Raw genomic sequence first — 18,585 nt, forward strand, 5'->3', positions numbered from 1 at the left:
ACGAGTCTGATTCAAATTATTGTTGATGTGTATAAAATAGTGAGCAGTGTGTAAAACATGGTGGAGGATGTGTCGTGGTATAAGGACGACTTGTTTTGATAGAAAATAAATGCAGAAAGAAATGTTTGATTATGTATCCTGCGTATTGAAACAGCTTAGTGATCCAAGACATTTTATAAAGGAATCAAAGAATTCAAACAAACATTTCTTTTAAGTTCTACTTCAGAAAATCTAAGAGAAAAGTTCCCTCAAGCCAGAAATCTCTCACCAACTCCAGCTTTAAAATCCCATACAAACAGCTTCATTAAAAGGCTGTTTATTTATACCACTAGTAGCTTGTATTTTAATGAATACGTTGTCAGTCTTAAAGCTATACAACCTATAATCGTGTAGATGAAGGGGCCAAAGGCTCATACAACAATTAGCAAATTCCCATGTGTTTACAGATTTTCAGCAGGAACATGGTTGGTGTTATTCCTAGATCTAACTCCCAACTTCTAAGGTGAATTAAACTGAATATCTTAAGCTGGAGCTAAACATTTTTGAAGCAGTGTGGATCTAACCTGGCCATTGCCTTTTTATGCAATTACGCTTGATTTTCATTTCCCTGGTAGAATTTCAAGCGGGCCGATCAGCGAACAGAAGGTGAAGTTGTGAACGATAATGTTGATTTTCTTTAGAATTGAATTGTGCCTGTAGTTTTAGCAATGGCAACGGAGGAAGTAGTGAACGAAGCCATTCAGTCCTTGATGACCATGTTTCTAAATATTGAATTAACTTTAACAGACGTCCCAGTGACAGACGGTTGTTTACAGCTTAGGTTTCGTAGCAGCTTTCATTACGCTTTACATGCATCACTTTAGTAATCGGGTAAAATTTAAAACTTCAACAGACTCCACACCTCCAGCAAAAAATCGTTGATCACCAGCCAAGAGACCAGACCCTCTAAATGAAGTAAAGAGTAGAACAAGGGGCTGGTTTTTACCAGGCTAGTGTAGATAACACTTACAGGAAAAATAGACCCAAAACAAAATAAATTATTCAGGGTTCTCCTTCAGAAAAAAGCCATCTGTGTAAAAAAAAAAAACAACAAAACATTATTAAAATTACTTTTTTGAAAAATAATTTTTCAAGGCTATCTGCTAATAGTATAACCAAAGCAGGACCTGTGTCGGCACAAAGTTGAGCTTGTTTTCGATGTGGCTTCCCTTCATCACTGGTCCTGTTTGGAGCATCCACTGGCAGGATCTTAAGCGGTAGTCATGGAAAGTGTGTGGTTTGCAAACTTCAGGTTCTCATCTTTGCTTATTGCAGATGTTTTGGTTCTGATGGCTTCCTCAGGCCATGTGTCCTTCAGTTTTTAATGTATAGGCGTCTTAGCTAACAGAGCAGAGCCTGGAATGAGAGTCGGTTCCTCTAAACCGGAGTCCGTGGTTCTTCACTGGCAAAAAAAATTGTGGGCTGCTTCATCCTGCCTCAAGTATCTCGGCGATTTGTTCACGAGCGACATATGATGGAGCTGGGAATGGATAGATGGACCGAGACCTCGTCTGTTGTAACACTGCAGCGCTCTGTTCTGTAGCGGTGAAGAGAGAGCTAAGGCAAAGGGCAAAGCTGTTGAATTACCAGCCCTAAAATGGTTCATGACCGAAAGACTGAGAAGCAGCAGGGACGAGCTAACTCTGTGGCATGGCAGGGCTCAGCCTTAAGAGATCTACCTTTCATTTCTGTACCATTCACAGATCATCCTGTACTCAACAACTGCTAGCAGACAGCAGAAGTGTACTCCTACTATATAAATTACTAAATACATACATATATCTGTTACTTTGTGTACAGAACATTTTACAATTATTACACCCTCTCTCTCTTCAACCATGCATATGCTTGTAAATATGAAGGTGAATTCAGCATCGAGCCCTAAGCTCTTTCTGTCTGGTGGCAAAACTGGGAAATGTGGCTGACGGTGTTACTGTATGCACCTCTTCTTGCGCATCCAAAGAAGTCAGTAGAGGTGGTCCAGACATCTGATCAGGATGCCACCTGGAAGTTTTCTGGGTGCACCAACTTGAAGCAGACCCCAGGGCAGACCCAGAGCTCACTGTAGGGACTTTATACCAGGAAAAGCAGAGGAATTACCTAGAATGAGATGGAGAGTGCTGCTGAGGAGAGACAATCTCACTCTTGTGAATGGATCTAGGTGAGCAGAAGACAATGGATGAACGAACGGAAGGTCTTCCAATACGCTGCGCGTTTTCTTCTATATCTCCTTTTACAAACCTGTTTGATACAGAAATGAAAGGTGGCCCAAGACATTGGTGCTGCATTGCATCTGTAAAGATTAGGGGGCACAAAAATGTCAAAAATTGTTGGCTTTAGTCTGACCCTACTTGTTCTTTTTATATTTCAACCTTGGCCATATGGGTGGAATCTCGCTGGCTGTGATCTGAATATCTGATTATAAATTGAGGCGATTTAAGCCGATTTAGAAGCCTGTGGGATTCTCCTTTTGGCTTAGCATCTTTGTGTGTGTGTGTGTGTGTGTGCTCATTAGTGTGTGTGTGTGTGTGTGTGTGTCTGTGTGTGTGTGTGTGTGTGTGTGTGTGTGTGTGTGTGTGTGTGTGCATCCATGCGTGTGTGTGTGTGTGTCTGCAGTCTGAGCAGAAACTTGCAGACAGAAAACTTACCCTGTTGATGGATCTGGCTTGTCCACCTTGGAGACAGTTCAGTGTACAAACTTTAAAACGCAATTAATTCAAACCGCTTCGGTCTCATACCTTCTGTGAAAGTTTAGAAGATCTTAATCTTCTTCAGACTGATCGTGTTGCTGCATCAGCAGTTCTTGCATCACACTGAATGAGCCCACTGTGTACAGCCAGGGCTCTCCGGCTGTCCCAGTTCGGCTGTTAGGAGCAAGCTGATGTGCACTAATTAGGCAAACATGAAAACCACTTTGCAGTCAACATGATCTTTGTTTCCACGCAAATTTCCAGTCAGCTGCATTAGGCCAATTCTCATCTGTGTCAGTTAGGAGGAAGAGATGGGATGCAGGGAGGAGGAAGGGGAAAAATGCTTACCAGACAACCTTTATGTGCAGTTGTGCATTAAAGGGGGAGGTGGTGGTGGTGGACAAGGAGGAGGAGAAGAAGAAGAAGAAGAAGAGGAAGGGGAATAAAACGGGGGGAGAGGGTGGCTGACTGTGCTGGGCAGAGAAGAGAGGAGCAAATGCATTGCAGACGGAAAGGAGGAGGGCCTACAGCTATTGTTCATGTCCTCCCGTGAACAAAGGGCTCATCGGGGTCCGTATGTAAACCCACAGCAGGCTCCAGTCCACGGACAAGGCCTCATGCGGGACAAAACATAAAACTACCAACTCCCGCAATTTCGGCCTTATTCCGCTGTTGTCTCTCGTTTTGAGGAGATTTTTTTTTTATTGATTCTGTTGGGAAAGGACGTATTGTTGTGTGGGTACGTTGCGTCCTGCGGGCCTATCCGTTTTTACGCACGGAGCGTACACACGGTCTATCATCACGGATCTGTAAACATCAATTTTCTGATTGGACTTCTTCGCAGGTAAAAGGTCACTTTTCCGCCGAAAGACAGATTTTCTACTGTGAAACGCGACTCCTAATGCAATTAAATATGGTTAACGAGCACTCGCGCTGGAAATTTATCGCCATTTAATAGGAGATTTGCCATAGAGAAGGAATATAACGTCAAGGCGTTAGCCAAAAGGCTATCTGCTAACGGCTAAACTAGCCTGCCCGTCAAAGGCCTGCGAGGCAGTGTTGTAGTTGTGAAAGGTGTCAGGATTATTTCTCTTCTATACCTGGGTGTTTAAGCGAACCTTAAATTTGGCACAAAATATATAGGTTTTATGTTTTGCTGCAGATATTCCCAGTTTTCTTGCATGTGGGTCTTGTAGCGTAGCTTAGCTGGTGGCTACGTGCTAACATAATGCGATGGCTGCCTTTCTAATTGCCTTTGTAACCGATTCTTGTAACTTTACAGTGAAATGTTTCAGCAGCGTAAAGTTGAAACATGCATTACAGATGCATGAAGTGTAACAAAAAGAAATATAAAAGTGTATGACTTGGGTAGTTTGCTTGGTTTCTCCTAAACAGCGCTAATAGAAACCATAGTGGCCGTCTGTGACGAAACCAATCCAAGAAAAATAAAAAGTGAGGAGTGATAGTAGTTAGTCTGGTGACAGGAGATCAATGCTATTAAATCCGAACTGTTTAAGGCTTCCATCACTCTTTGGGGATAGGGTTTAGGTTGAAGTTTGACTACATAGTTTATGTAAAACACATGAACATGTACAGTATGTATACATAAACCGTATGTAATGTGTTGTTTGCTTGTAAAAGAGAGAGGAGCATGATTCCCAGTGGAGGAAGTGGAGTCCAGCTGATGCGATTGTGACTGACTGTCATTAACCGCTAACAGGAGAGGAGAGGAGCTAATGGAGCTTTCAACAACTAATGGACACATAACCATTGATTATTTATTTATTTCTTTATCTGGCGGTGCATCCAGCCTATAGCGTGGTGTTGCAATCCAAACTGCTTGTTGTTCCTTAAAGAGCAGACAGAGGTTCAGATGAGTGAGTGTTTTATTGCTTTTCTTCCTAGCTGAAGATGGGGAAACCTGTTTTAAAAAGCCTATTTGTTTACCTTTAGGTTTCTAACTTTTCCCACAGGCTCTCTGCAGTCTACAACACACATAGCGGGCATACTTGACTGTCATTACTCCTGCTTTAGATTCATGGGATTTTTATCTTTAATTGACAAACCTGAATGAATAGTTTAATGGAAAACTAATACACGTCCTTTTAAGCAACTCTTGAGAGTTTTACTGCTAACATAAACTAGGAAAGAAGTGTTGTTGTTTTTTTTTCTTTAATTTGTTGTATGTACTTGAATTTCACATTAGTATCTTATTTATTTATTTTTTTACAATTACTTATTCTACAGATGCACCAATGTATCAGTCGGTCAGATTTCCTATAATCAGATGTGATCGGTGTTTGGCAAATCAGATGCCAGAAAAATCTGCCAGTTTTTTTTTTTCCCCTTTCTCAAGGGTATTTATTCTGTTATTTGTATTTTAGATGTACATTTAAACTGAGTATTGCTACCACTAGTTGGTTATTTCCAAAAGGTTTATATAGTGATTAAAAAAATCCTTTTCTTGTTTTTAGGTTTTCATTTTTCTTCCAACACTATAACATGATGAAAAAACAAGAACTGGACTGTTAAATTAAAAAGTGCATCACCTGTTGGTTGAGTTCTATGTTTTTACGAATACCACAAAAAAAAAAACAAAAAAAAAAATCCTGGTCAGAACTGATTGAGGGGAAAATTGATTGATGTATGTCTGTTCAATAGTAACAAGACAGGGGGACATTAAGGAGGAGGGGCCTCACCATGGTGACGGTGGGGTCATGACACCTACGCCGCCATGCCTGGATGGTCTTTATGACAGAGCTGGGCAGTTATTGTAAAAGAAAAAAAGGATGGGAACTGTTTGTGTCTGGGAGAGACATCGGTCTGTTTTATGAGTGTTCGTGTCGAGGATGTATGGTCTGCTGGTATTTTTATATTTAGATGTGTTTTCATGGAGATTAGATGGTGGCAAGGCGGAGGATTGGTTTATGTGCGAGGAAGGAGGATGCTCCTTCACCGTCTTTGTATCACTAAAACGGACACGTACCGGCTGCGTCGGGCTGACGTCCACCAGACGAGCCCCATTAATCAACTTGTACTGAAGACATTGTTGTACCAAAGACTTGTGGAACAATTTAGCTTTTGTCTCCGAGCTTTGGGCGTTTACAGTTCCACGTATTCTCTGCCGTAGTCTGTCTAGTTCCCTTTTTATTGTCACAGATATTTATGTTTTTCCTCTCTTGTGTGTCTCCATGTCATCCAGGCTGTTCCTCCAAGTCATTCAAGCTGTACTCCCCCAAGGAGCCCCCCAACGGTAGCACTTTCCCCCCTTTCCACCCCGGCACCATGCTGGACAGAGACGTGGGGTGAGTTTCCTGCCCCTTTTGTGCGTTTTAAACATCTAGTGCTGGTGTTTGTAGCGTTGTGAACCGTATTGTATTTACAAAGAGAGTACAACAGGGATTTAATCATGTAGCACTCGTATTTGTCTGATGTACATTAAATCTGTAGTTTCTGGTTTAGAAATGTTGTGACCTTTCTCATCATCACCATTTTTGTGTAAATGTCTGGTTTGTGTTAATATTTCTATAGAATGACAAAGAAAGGTGAGTCAGGTGTATAATTGTTTTGTTCTGGACTGTAGCTGAAGTCTTGGTGCAGCTCTGGTCATTTAGCTGGTGGGCTGATAATTCAACACCCGGAGCAACAACTTAAGTCAAACTGCAAATTAATTGGTGTTCAGAAAGTAGTCTAAATTTATTGGACTGTGGAACATAATATCTGGGGGCGGGGAGGTTTATTTAAAAAGGAAGTGCCATGCTAATTTTGGAAGCTTATCTTTTTAAAAAGATAAACCAACTCCTGGTTAGACTTTTAAACGTCCAGATGCAGCTTTCAAAGTATTTGTGCCGTTTGTTGTGTCTGATGATCCATCAAAAATGATTCACATTGTAATGACAGAAAAAAAGCTTCTAAACTTTAATTTGTTTGGGACATTTATAAAAGTTGTTATAGACGCTATAAAACTGTAGAAACTGAGTACAGAAGATATTTAGTTAAATAGTAATAAAAAAACAGCTATTTTTTTTTTTCCATTTGGCGAAACACAGGTTAAGATATTTGAGAAGTGCTGTTCGTTATATATTCTTTGAATTCTGCTCGTATACTTTCTAAGACCAACAAGCATGTAGAAGACGCTAAAGTTTAATGAAACAATCTTCTTGTTTTCCAGTCCCACTCCGATGTATCCGCCCTCATACATGGAGCCGGGAATAGGGTAAGGCAACACTGTTTCCTGTTCCCTTCAGCTAGTCTTAATGCAGTGTGTTAATGTGCTTTACAGTAGCTGTCAACTCCTCCCCTTTAAATTAAGATTTAGTCAGAGAAACGCTTGAATGTACAAGTGCTTTATTCTCATCACTGCTTTCTTATTCATCTTGTGTTTCTGTGCTGTAACTCAGGAGGCACACACCATATGGTAACCAAACAGACTACAGAATATTTGAGCTCAACAAGCGGCTACAGAACTGGACAGAGGTTTGTGTCCAGCTGGATGCACAAAGGCACACCTGGAAATGGACACAAAAACAGTTGTGGTAATTCTCGTGTGCTGTGTTTTTCTTCAAATGATCCACTAGGAGTGCGACAACCTGTGGTGGGATGCTTTTACTACAGAATTCTTTGAAGATGATGCCATGTTGACCATTACTTTCTGTCTGGAAGACGGTCCCAAACGTTACAGTGAGTAACAAGCATTACTTGAGTTTTAGTCTGCTAATGAGCCCCAATTGTCGACCCTTAACGTTTTTCAGCGACAGCCTTTAGTTATCCACAATAACTACAGATTCAATTATATATTCATGATGATCTGTGCAATTATGGTCCATCATGGTACATGTCACACTGCGTGAGAGCATTAAACTCTGTTCTGCTACAATGTGGAGTGCAAAATACAGAGTTGCAAGTCTACTAATAACAGCAGACATAGGCTCAGCAGAGGATGCAACCACTGTTGTTGACGCACGTCTTATTAGAGGAGGAGGTGTTCTGGGAAATGTTCAGAGCAAAGACAATAAGATGTTTGTCACAGTAGCATTCACAATGCACATTTCTTTGCGATTTGTACATTTTTGTCTTGATATTTGACCTCTGTCTATTATTAGGCGTGAGCCGCTATGAGATTCTCGCAGTATGACGACGTGAATATTGCGATATCAGTATACGTATGCAAAAAAAAAAATTGTTAGAATAAAAATGTGGCAACTAGTTCTCATGATGTAGAATCAACCACCTCTATCAAATTAAGAAAACACTAGCCTGATTAAAAACAAAACACAGCCTCTTGTTCTGTGCTTTGTTCAGAACAAAGAGATCTGGACTCTTTGCTCCCTACATCTGGGAGGCTGGTGATTTGATTTTACCAAATCACCAGCATTTGGCCGCGACGCATATAATTTGCCAGCTACGCTATGAAGCTTACTGGAAACTTGCTAGGAAAACGCAGACCTGAATGCTTTTTCTTTGATTTTTTTTTTTTTGTCTTCTGGTGAAACAGATATTCTGATAGGAGGTGTGTGGTACTTAGTTTCCACACCATGGCTTTCTGCGTTTAATTCCATATTTTTTTTTCAAACAACCAAATTACTGTTTCCCGTGAGGGTAAAAAAATGTAGTGGCGTTTTTCTGTCCGGCTGACCAGCAGTGTCAATTCAGTAGTTTTAAAACCTTGATAAATCTGGATGCTGACTTGTTTTCAGCTCTGCTGGACCGACTAACCAGAGGTCACTGGTTACAAATTTCAAATATTTTCTGATGGTTCTTTCACAACAACTTTTTCAGAGGCCTTTTTCAGAGGCCAAACACACCAAACCAGCCACTGGTTCTTTGGAAAATCTTAACAGCGCGGCGTTAAATTCCTCTCCTCGTGGGTCGGCCTCCTGCACCCTGAAGAGATAATGCAAGCATTTCAAACGGTTGTGTTGGAGCAGAGATTTATCTGCAGCGTGTTACTGACCAGCATGTCTGTTGTCTTTTTGTGTTGCTATGGCAAATAATGCACCGCCTCGAGACCTACGATATTTTCTTACCTGATTTACTTCATTCCCTCTGTCTTGCGATAGAAAGGAGTCTGTTTTAAATGAGACTTAAATAACAAAACAAACAAAAATGAAATGCTGTGTGTGAAATTTATTTTCTATACTTAGACATATCCCTAGTTTTGAGTGTCTGTCTTTCTTTAGAGGCACAGTGGTTGGTAGTGATGATACGATTCCAGTCAGAAATGGCACAACCTTTCTAACAGTGTTTGTCATCAATAGTTTTCTGAAGTCATCCTATTAAACCCTGATTTCCTTCCTTTCAACTTCTTCAAAGCAAATAACCCATTCAACAAGAACTGAACCAACTAAGGAGAAACGTATCTTGATTCAGTATCAACTGCATCGCTATGAAATTATGAAAAAGCACAACTCGGTTAATTTTTTTTTTTTTCTTGCTGTTTTCTGATTTCTCGTTTTTAGCCCAAGTGAGCACTCCACTGCTTTTCATCTCCAAAGTGTGACGCCTTCTTCTGTTGTTGTAAAAATAAAGCAAAAAGAGTGTCTAGACTTTTTGTTAAATAAGTTTGAAGCACTCACGACAAGCCACAGATTTATTTCTGGTCATCTTGCAATACGTCCTGAAATGTTATAACTTTAGCTGTTCAACGGTAAACTATGTAATATCTCAATAAAACAAACAAAAGTTGTCGAATTTTCTAACCTTTTTGGTGACTTTTATATTTTCTTGGTCTATATACATATTTTTTTTGTCATTCTCATGACGGGTCGCCTGTTTTTTAAAAACCTTTATTTTATTCAGCCAAGTTCAACCGATAGCGGTTTCATCTTTGGAAAAAGTCACAAAGTGTGTGTAGTTCAATATAGAGGCAAAAAAAAAAAGGCGTAAGAAAAGACAAGTTTTTAGTTTTATCAAACATTTTTTCATTTTGCGAAGAGTTTCAATTTGTCTGTATCTTTTTTTTTTTTTTTTTTTGAAAGACCTCATTACTGTATGTGATCTATTCTCCACTAATCTGGAACAAACTTCCAGAAAACTACAAAACTGCTGAAACAGAGTCCACTTAAATCAAGGTTAAAAACCGGTTCAGAGTTGCTCTGATTCTGGAACATTGATCATGTATTTGATGTATATTTGCTTGGTGAATTTGATGATGGCATTTGACAAAATGTTTATTGCTTCACAATTGACTGTTTGATGTTTTTATGGTTTAAGGTACTTTGAACTCTCTTGTTGTTTCTATATTGTTACACAAACAAACTTGACTTAAATTTCACAAATAATTTTTTAAAATTGTGTTTGTGGGCTAAATTTCTGCTATTCTAGAATAATTCCCCAGTGGCCGATATTTTATTTTTATTTTTTTTGTGAACCTTCCAGTTTGTTGCAGCTCTGTTTGTTTAATTCAGTCTATTTGAGGAGACGCCATAGGAGCCTTTTCTGCTCTTTGTCAATTAATTGCATTCGAGCGTTAAACAAACTGTTGCATAACAGCATCATTTAGACCAGCGCCTCCAATTGGACCTGCAAATATTAGTTTTTGCTGTTTTCTGGTCAACAGATGAGCCAAGAATGTTTTTCACATCTGTTTTTTTTCTCTCTCTCTCCAGCGATTGGTCGGACGTTAATTCCAAGGTACTTCCGGAGTATATTTGAGGGCGGGGCCACGGAGCTCTACTACGTGCTGAAACATCCCAAGGAATCCTTCCACAATAACTTTGTTTCCCTTGACTGTGATCAGTGCACTATGGTCACTCAAAACGGAAAGCCCATGTTCACACAGGTATGTCGGTAACGTTTTGTCAGGCGAGAGACTTCCTCCTTCACGGCCTCGCAGGCTGAATCCGTCCTCTGAACCTCTGCAGGTGTGTGTAGAGGGCCGCTTGTACCTGGAGTTCATGTTTGACGACATGATGCGGATAAAGACATGGCACTTCAGCATCAGACAGCACCGTGAACTCATCCCCCGCAGTATACTGGCCATGCACGTAAGTGAGGGACTGGGTTACACGTGGATACGTACGATGGGTGTCGTTTAAAGTCGTTCTTTTTAATCTCGTTCCAGGCCCAAGACCCACAGATGCTTGACCAGCTGTCCAAAAACATAACAAGATGTGGCCTGTCGAACTCCACCCTCAACTACCTCCGGGTAAGGGGAGCCAGGGCACACTGTTTTTGTTTGTTTTTCGTTCGATTCGCACCACAAAGCTGACTTTTGGAGATGAAAATATCAGCAGGTTAATGCTGCAAAATCCTGTGTTTTCTGGATGCACTCTATAAAAGAAAGAACTTCAAGCTTTTGGCAACAGCTTTCCCCAGAAAGCACAAAGTAACAAGATAAAAAAGTATTTGTGTTTGCCTCCATTTGCTTTGGTGTGTCATCTTATACAAGACGAACTACAGCCGTTCTTTTATTCCAAATAATACAGGATGTTTGCTCCTTTAATAATCAGTGTTGTGTGGCGATAGTAGGGCTTATTTCAGTTTTCTACCAACTATTGGGACGATTAATCTGATAAAAATGAGAGATTTTTCATTTAAGGCTTTTCTTTTTTACAATATTAGAAATGCATTTAAATATGCAAATAAACAAGTAACTTGTTTTTAAATTCGAAAACAAATATTTTGTACAGTATTGGGATAATCTGTTTATTTTTTTAGATCAACTGATTATTGAATGGAAAAAAAAATAATTTGAGCTGGGTGAAGCTAAAATTTTAGACTTTTTATTTTTCTGAAATACAAAATGTGTAAATTTTTTTTGTACAGTTTTGGCTTAATTACAGCTCTTAGAATGTTCTTTCATCAGTTAGTCTTTTTTGAGTCTGTATGCTCAAATGATTCATCAATTACTAAATTAGTTGACAATAATTTCAATGATATTAGTCCAATTATTCGTTCCAGGCCTCCTTGATTATTGGTGTCTTCAGAATGAGCATGTTTGTTACGTTCTCGATTTGAAATGACAGATTCCTAGACCGAACCTGTTCCCGTTGGGATGTTCTTACTGGCTTAATGATGATATAAAGCTCAGTTTAGTTTAGTTATTTTTGGTTTACGATCAACGGTTTTGTCTTCGCCGACACGTGATTCTGAGTTCATAAGTTTCAGCAGTTTCATAGAGCTGCGGCACACAGAGCGAGGCAGGAAGTTTTTAAGTCCAGTTTCCTGAAGGTGTACGATGTTCTGACGAACTCCTGCTGGCTGCTTCTTTGTGAGGCCGTCTTGACGCTTACTTTGCAGCTTTTTGTTTAAGAACAGAAGCTCCGTCTGTGTGTGTGAAGTCGGGTCACTGCGTCTGTGTGTGAGTCCTGCTGTCAGTGAGCAGAGGCTGCAGCGGCAGAAATGCAGACATTCAGCCGGATTTTTGTTGTTGTTTTTAAAAACATAATACCACTGCGCATTAAATAAAGCCGTGGATCATGGAAAAATCCTTAAAGCTGTTATGGAATTACTTCCTTCAAAATAAATAGGTAGTTTTCTATTACCAAAGACTTATCAGTATGCAACTAAATGACAGAGTTGCATGTTGGCTTTTATATAAGTAAGTACATGAAAACATTAGCAGCAGCTGTAGTGGATAATGGATTAATACAGCTCTTATATGTACCAGGGAAGCTATATATAGAGCAAAAGAGTTAAAATAACTAAATAAAAACTAAAACTGTTCTGAATTGGTATTAAAGTTGAAGTGCTACACACAGTGGCAGGAGACGTTTGATGAGGAAAATGGCCTTTAGAGGCCTGCAAAGTTGAATAAGATGTGCTGCTTGACGTTGATGTAGGAAGAACCCTGGCAGAAACTTTTGAGCATATTGAAGCTGCTGCTACTAGTCTACAAGTCAGATTACTTTAGCTATTGCAATATCTTGACTTAGACTTTATAATCTAAATGGATTATAACGTCATTCTGTCACTTTATAATCTATTTAGTTTGTTCTGAACCTTTCAATTAAAGCAGCATCATGATGAGTTCCTTAAGCTTCCTGCTACATTTTCCTTTAGCTCAATGTTTGGTGCATCCTTCAGACTAGAATCTGGGCTTCATGCTGGATTTAAACGATGCGCTAATGCTAATGCTAATGCTTCCTGCCTCATTTCTGCTTCCATGTGTGTTTTTTTTTTTTTAGCCTATTAAAATGTAAAGATCATGTCAGTACCTTAATGAATAACATACAGAATAAGAAGATCGGACAAAATGATAAATAATACACCTAATAAATACAAGTCATATTTTTTGTTCAAACCCTTTAAGCTTATATGTTGAATGTCTAATAATGAATGAAATTACTTCTGTTTCTCTTAACTGGTTCAGTCTTGCATTTTAAATGCACTATTTTCTGAATATAAAGTTATTTTTAATACATATCGAGGGATTCATGTTAACATTTTGGTCATTCTGTCACTTTGTAATCTCTTTCCCAATCAAATCAAGTGCCAAATTTAGCTGGTAAGAAGGAAACTCATGGAATTGTTTTGTAGGTAAATTGTTTATTCAGACAAACTGATTTCATATAATTGTTTGTGACAATAATATTTAAAGCTTTCTTCGAGGTTCACTTTGTACGATGCAGTTTCACTGCAGGGCTCTTATTGAAAAACTGGATTGTTTAAAAATGTGAATTTGATTCATTTATTCTGCAGCTAGATTATTGTTATAATAATAATGTAGCTTAAACTCTCTGTTTCAATAAGAAACATTTCTGTTCGTATTAAACGTCGCGTCACCCTTGGTCAACCCGTCGCCTTCTGTTCCCTCCTGCAGCTGTGTGTTATTCTGGAGCCCATGCAGGAGCTGATGTCCAGACACAAGACATACAGTCTCAGCCCCAGAGACTGCCTCAAGACCTGCCTCTTCCAGAAATGGCAGAGGATGGTGGCGCCGCCTGGTAAGCCGGACGGACCGTGCAGATTCATAAAATCAGCCTGACGTTTGCGTAACCGTCGCTCTCTCTCCCGACTCGACAGCCGAGCCGTCGAGACAGGCCCCCAACAAGAGGCGGAAGCGTAAGATGTCAGGCGGCAGCACCATCAGCGGCGGAGGCGGGGCCAACAACAACAACAACAACAAAAAGAAGAGCCCTGGCAGCGGCTTCCCTCTGTCCAGCCAAGTTCCGGTCAGTACATCGTTGCCACCTAGTGTCGGCGATTGGTTACTACAGGTTTTAAAAACATATTCATTTAGAGAGAGGGGGAAAAAAACAGACAAGGCCTGCACAATATCATTGTGGAATACAGCAATGGTGATATTGATTTGCACTTAAGCCCTATTTCCTCTACTTTCTTCCTGTTATTTTCCCCATCATCCAATGTTCTCATCGCTCTGTGAGGCCTGACGTCTCGGACGGTAAAATCTATATGCGTCTGTATTACGAGCCAGGAAAGCCCATTCAGCTCTAAAAACGTATTAGAACAAAAGCCTTAGACAGGGCTAGTGAGGGTGCTTGAAATCCTTAAAAATGCTTGAATTTTAGGTAGGTCTTCTCAAGGTTTAGAGAGTACTTAAAATTCAAACTGCACATTTAGGAATAAAGTGCAATCTAACGTTTGATTAAAGGCCTAAATTTGGAAAACGTTATCTATAGTTGAAACAAGATGGTTAGATAATGAAAAGACAATAAAAATTTTTTCTCTCTGTCCGAAGTTGAATCAGACCAAACTTGCTTAGATTCACCCAAATTATTTCTGTTTGCTAACGGTCAGGAAACTTAGCAAGAAGGTTTTCTTTAAGATATTTTTTTCTAGCTTTTTTGGTGTATAGGGTGTGTTCAGCTCTTAAAAGAAATACAAACACCGCTTTTAATTTATTCTGGGTTTGTAGTTTCAATTTGAATTGCAAAAATTCAAAGGAGCACAAAGGAAAGCTCAAATCTCGCCGCTAACAAAGCCCTGTGTGTCATGACCGCAGGACGTGATGGTGGTGGGAGAGCCCACCCTGATGGGCGGGGAGTTCGGCGACGAGGACGAGCGTCTGATCACGAGGCTGGAGAACACGCAGTTCGACGCGGCCAACGGCATCGACGACGAGGACAGCTTCAACAACTCTCCGGCGCTGGGCTCCAACTCGCCCTGGAACAACAAGGCCCCTTCCAGCCAGGAGAGCAAGAGCGACAACCCCACCTCGCAGGCGTCCCAGTAGAGCCCCGGGGCGGGACCCCCCATAACCTCTATACAGACCCCTTTGTCAGCCCCCCCACCCTACCTCTATAGCCATGACTGCAGCCAAATTGGTCCATAGTCTGATTTGCAAACCAAACACAGCTGTAGCGCTCAGATTCACACCGCAGGTAGCCTGAAGGAGCTCCGTCTGTCCTCTGACTGAGCCAGAGAAATGTTTAGGCACTGTGTCCCAGCACTGTTTCTCTCTCTGTCTCTCTCTCTCCATCTCTCTTTCTCTCTCCTCCTCCAACTTTTTACACGAAACGCCCCCGTCCGCTGTTGCTCGTTTTCATTTCCGGATGGGGATAGGGGTTGACACGACCGAGAAGTAGCAGGAATTTATTCCACACAAGAACCAAGTACACTAACCTATCGGAGACCGAACGCTCGCTCGCACGGAGGGGTGGGTGGGCGGGGCCGGTGGGGGCGGGGCTTCACGGCGGTGACGAGTCGCTACCCGTCATCTAAACACGACTCCGGATCGTGGCCTGCTCTGCCGATGCATAAGCCACCCTGCGTGCGTGTGTGTGTGAGCGAAAGTGTGAGTGTGTGTGTGAGAAGAGAAAACCTGAAGTGTTTATCTGTGGCTTTGCTGAAGCAGACGGGTCAGAACCGAGCGTCGGTTTTCAGAACTAACACACTAGTATGAAGGCTATTTTGAGGCACTAGGGCAATAACACACATGTATATTCTCTCCCATGCAAACACACATGATAGTAAAGGTCATGATTGAAGGATTCTGAGTGCCCCCAGTGCCCCAACCATCTCTGATTAGACTACAGTGACTGCAGTCTTTCAAATGGAAAGCATTTACAACACACACAAACACACACACACAGCTACACATTTTAAGAGTTTTTATACAGTATATATATTTCCCTAGAATGTTTTTTTTTAATTTGTATTAAACGCCTTCATTTCAATTACTTTTATTTTTAATTTTCTACCAATACTGAAAAGCTACAGACCAAGGAGCAACGCAGGACTTTTATCCTCCTCTCCCCCCTCAAAAATATATTGTTTTTTTTTTTTTTTAATCTTTTATGTTTATAAAAGAGAAATAATTTAGTGTGGATGTTTTTATTTTGTCTTTTTGTTGTTTTTTTTGGGGATTTTTTGTGTATTTGTGCTTGTATATTTAAGGTAGTAGCAAAGTTCTGTCTGACTGTAATAAAATGTATTCTTACTTAGATTTACCTAAAGCCATCCCGATCTAATGTAAAGAAACAAAAATAGGAAAAAGGAGAAAAAACACTCATGAACCTGTTCCCTCCTCCCCCCTGCTGTCTTTCCTCCTTCCTCTTTTTTTTAAATAAAACTTGTGTAAATTAAATTACGAACCCCTGGGGGTACAATGGCACCATGGAAAGATGATTTTACTTAGTTTTTCTTTTTTTTTCTATTTATTTTTAAAAATTCACGCTTGTATTTTTGATTAATCACAGCATCCCTGACAATTTTTCTGTATCTCATCTTGATGTCGAAGTGAATGTGCTCAATGGCTTTTAGTTTCCCTGTAACTTTCCTGTTTCATCACTGGCTAAGAAACAATCTTTTGTTTTTGATCTGTTTTCTTAATGAGTTTTATGTTAAAATTCTCTTATTTGTACAGTCTTGTTTATAACCAGCAGTGTCGCTAGCCATTTTAACATTAAGTACAGTCTGCATATTTTGGTAACAGTGCTGAGTCTGTAAAGTCCAATAGAGAACAGCTCTGTTATTGGTTTGTACATTTGTTTTTTGGGGGGAATTGATTCCAGCTGCATTTCTGATTGACTTTGAATGGTGACTTGTACCTTCTCCAAACCCTGTAGAGAAATCTTTGTTTGATATATATTTTTTTGATTTGCTTAGTTTCTGCCCTTAATAATTAATGTATGGTACCAATAAAAAGATACATTTTCACTTTAAAACTGGTGGATGAGGGATTTTTATAAGTAACACGGATGCTGGACCATAAGGATCATCTCGTTTATGAGGTTTTACTTTTATCGCTCATGCTAACTTTTAATTAGTAATTTATGTTTCTTGTTTAAATATTGGTGTGAAAGGGCAGCTCATTTGTCATTGCTACCCTTAAAAGTGGGAAAGGGAAGCAAACATGTTTCAGATAGGCAGATATGTTGATTTTTTTATAAGTGAGGAAGAAGCTAAAAGGTTTCTCACCTAACACATCCGAGCTATGAACAGATGTGTTTTAAAACAATGAAGTGAGACGGATGAGATGTCAGAAAACTGCAGCAAATAGCAAGACTTAATAGTGATTTATTCTGTTGCGTTGGTAGACTTCCTCACCAAAGATGGTGATAAAATTGGAAGAAACTGGATATTTTATTTCTGTGAACGGTCAGAGTAGGATTTTGTCTCTTGCTACTGAGAGTGGCACAACCAGGAACTAGCTGTAGAGGCCAGTTTGGTTTATTTTTCTCCATTAATAAATAAAATTTATTTTTTTGTCTTTAATTGCAATTTATCTGACAATCTAAAACAAAAGAAGTGCAACAGAAAAGCAATTTTTTTTTTTTACTGCACTCAGGATATGTTTTTTTTTTATGTTTTGAATTTTTCCAAGCATGAATGAATATGAACCCAGTTCCAAGTATAATGTAGCTGTGCAGGATCACACTCCCTATTTAATATACAGTAACAACACAACATACTATTGTTTTTTTTTTTTTGTTTGTTTTTTTAACAATTCTGTACCAATCCTAGCTGTCTATGCTCTTCGTCAATCCAGTTAGCAAACTTGCTTCAGGTGGCACAGCTCGGCTCTCCGCTGGCTGCACCTGTCGATCAACGCCTCCTTCAGTCCTCAAACAAATAAAAGGTTAGCTGAGAAGACTCAACCAGCAGATAAAAGCTGATGTTGTTCAGGCTCCTGATTATGATGCCTCCTGGGCACTGGTAATTTTTGGTATGGGCCATATGGACAGTTGCCCAGGGTGGCATAAGAAAGAGGGCAACAGATAAAACAAGTGAAAGGAAGAGTTTCACGTCTGTGCAGTCGGTGGGGAGTCAGCACCCTCTGCTTGCTGTGGAGAATATTGAGATTGTAGTTTGTGCCACTCCAGAATTTCAGATTAAGATCCGCATTTTAACTGGTTGGAGGAAGAGGAGCAGAAAAACATACATTTACTAACTCTTCTGTACCTCCTCCCCTTTTGGAGAAGTACATCTCACTAGAAAGACCCAGAAGAGGCTGGAAGGACTACAAATCCCTTGAGCTCTCCTTGGATTCTGAATCAACAGGGGGAGAATCTCCAAGTTTCCTCCCTGGTTCTGCTTTCCCCACAACCCTATCTTCAAAAAGCAAAACACAATGGATGGATGACGTTAACTCCTGGAGACAAAGATAGCAGAAACTCTTTAAAATTGCTGATCAAACATCACCAACCCGAGCACAAAGGGAGATCATTTAGAGCATTCTGCAAAGAAGGAAAGGCAAAACCAAAACCAGAACTACCAGTCAAACAGAGAAAGGGAAATCACATCAACCATTCCTAACAGCAGCTCCACTTCACTTCTCTAGAGAACCTGAACATTACACCTACAGTATATCCAAAATAGTTTTTCTTGATCTAACTGTTTAGTTCCCTTCCCCCAGAAAACTCCACAGCCAGGCACCGAGGGGACGCTGGTGTCCTCTAAAGATGACACCACAGTTATTGATCACCCGGCAAAACAATGATAAGGTTTCATG

At 40.1% G+C, this 18,585-nt stretch overlaps 1 protein-coding gene across 5 annotated transcripts in view; it reads left to right on the forward strand.

Annotated features, from left to right (window-relative positions):
• The window catches only part of ldb1b (LIM-domain binding 1b), a 31,694-nt gene extending 14,896 nt beyond the window's left edge, over positions 1-16,798 (forward strand). For 3 of the 5 annotated variants that reach the window (XM_014986560.2, XM_014986559.2, XM_088009664.1), the window contains 10 exons: positions 5,932-6,034; positions 6,901-6,945; positions 7,130-7,205; positions 7,307-7,409; positions 10,337-10,509; positions 10,592-10,714; positions 10,792-10,875; positions 13,492-13,615; positions 13,695-13,843; positions 14,635-16,798. In XM_014986560.2, the coding sequence (XP_014842046.1) occupies positions 5,932-6,034; positions 6,901-6,945; positions 7,130-7,205; positions 7,307-7,409; positions 10,337-10,509; positions 10,592-10,714; positions 10,792-10,875; positions 13,492-13,615; positions 13,695-13,843; positions 14,635-14,865 (1,211 nt within the window). In that variant the 3' untranslated portion in view covers positions 14,866-16,798. Of the gene's footprint in view, positions 1-3,056; positions 3,581-5,931; positions 6,035-6,900; positions 6,946-7,129; positions 7,206-7,306; positions 7,410-10,336; positions 10,510-10,591; positions 10,715-10,791; positions 10,876-13,491; positions 13,616-13,694; positions 13,844-14,634 lie in introns of those variants that run through there. The other 2 variants (XM_014986561.2, XM_088009686.1) reach the window with 2 other exon arrangements.
• The last annotated feature ends 1,787 nt before the right edge of the window (positions 16,799-18,585 follow it).

This window comes from Poecilia mexicana, unplaced genomic scaffold (genome assembly GCF_051168715.1).
Source record: "Poecilia mexicana isolate PSO_F unplaced genomic scaffold, ASM5116871v1 scaffold_1, whole genome shotgun sequence".
NCBI lineage: Eukaryota > Metazoa > Chordata > Actinopteri > Cyprinodontiformes > Poeciliidae > Poecilia > Poecilia mexicana.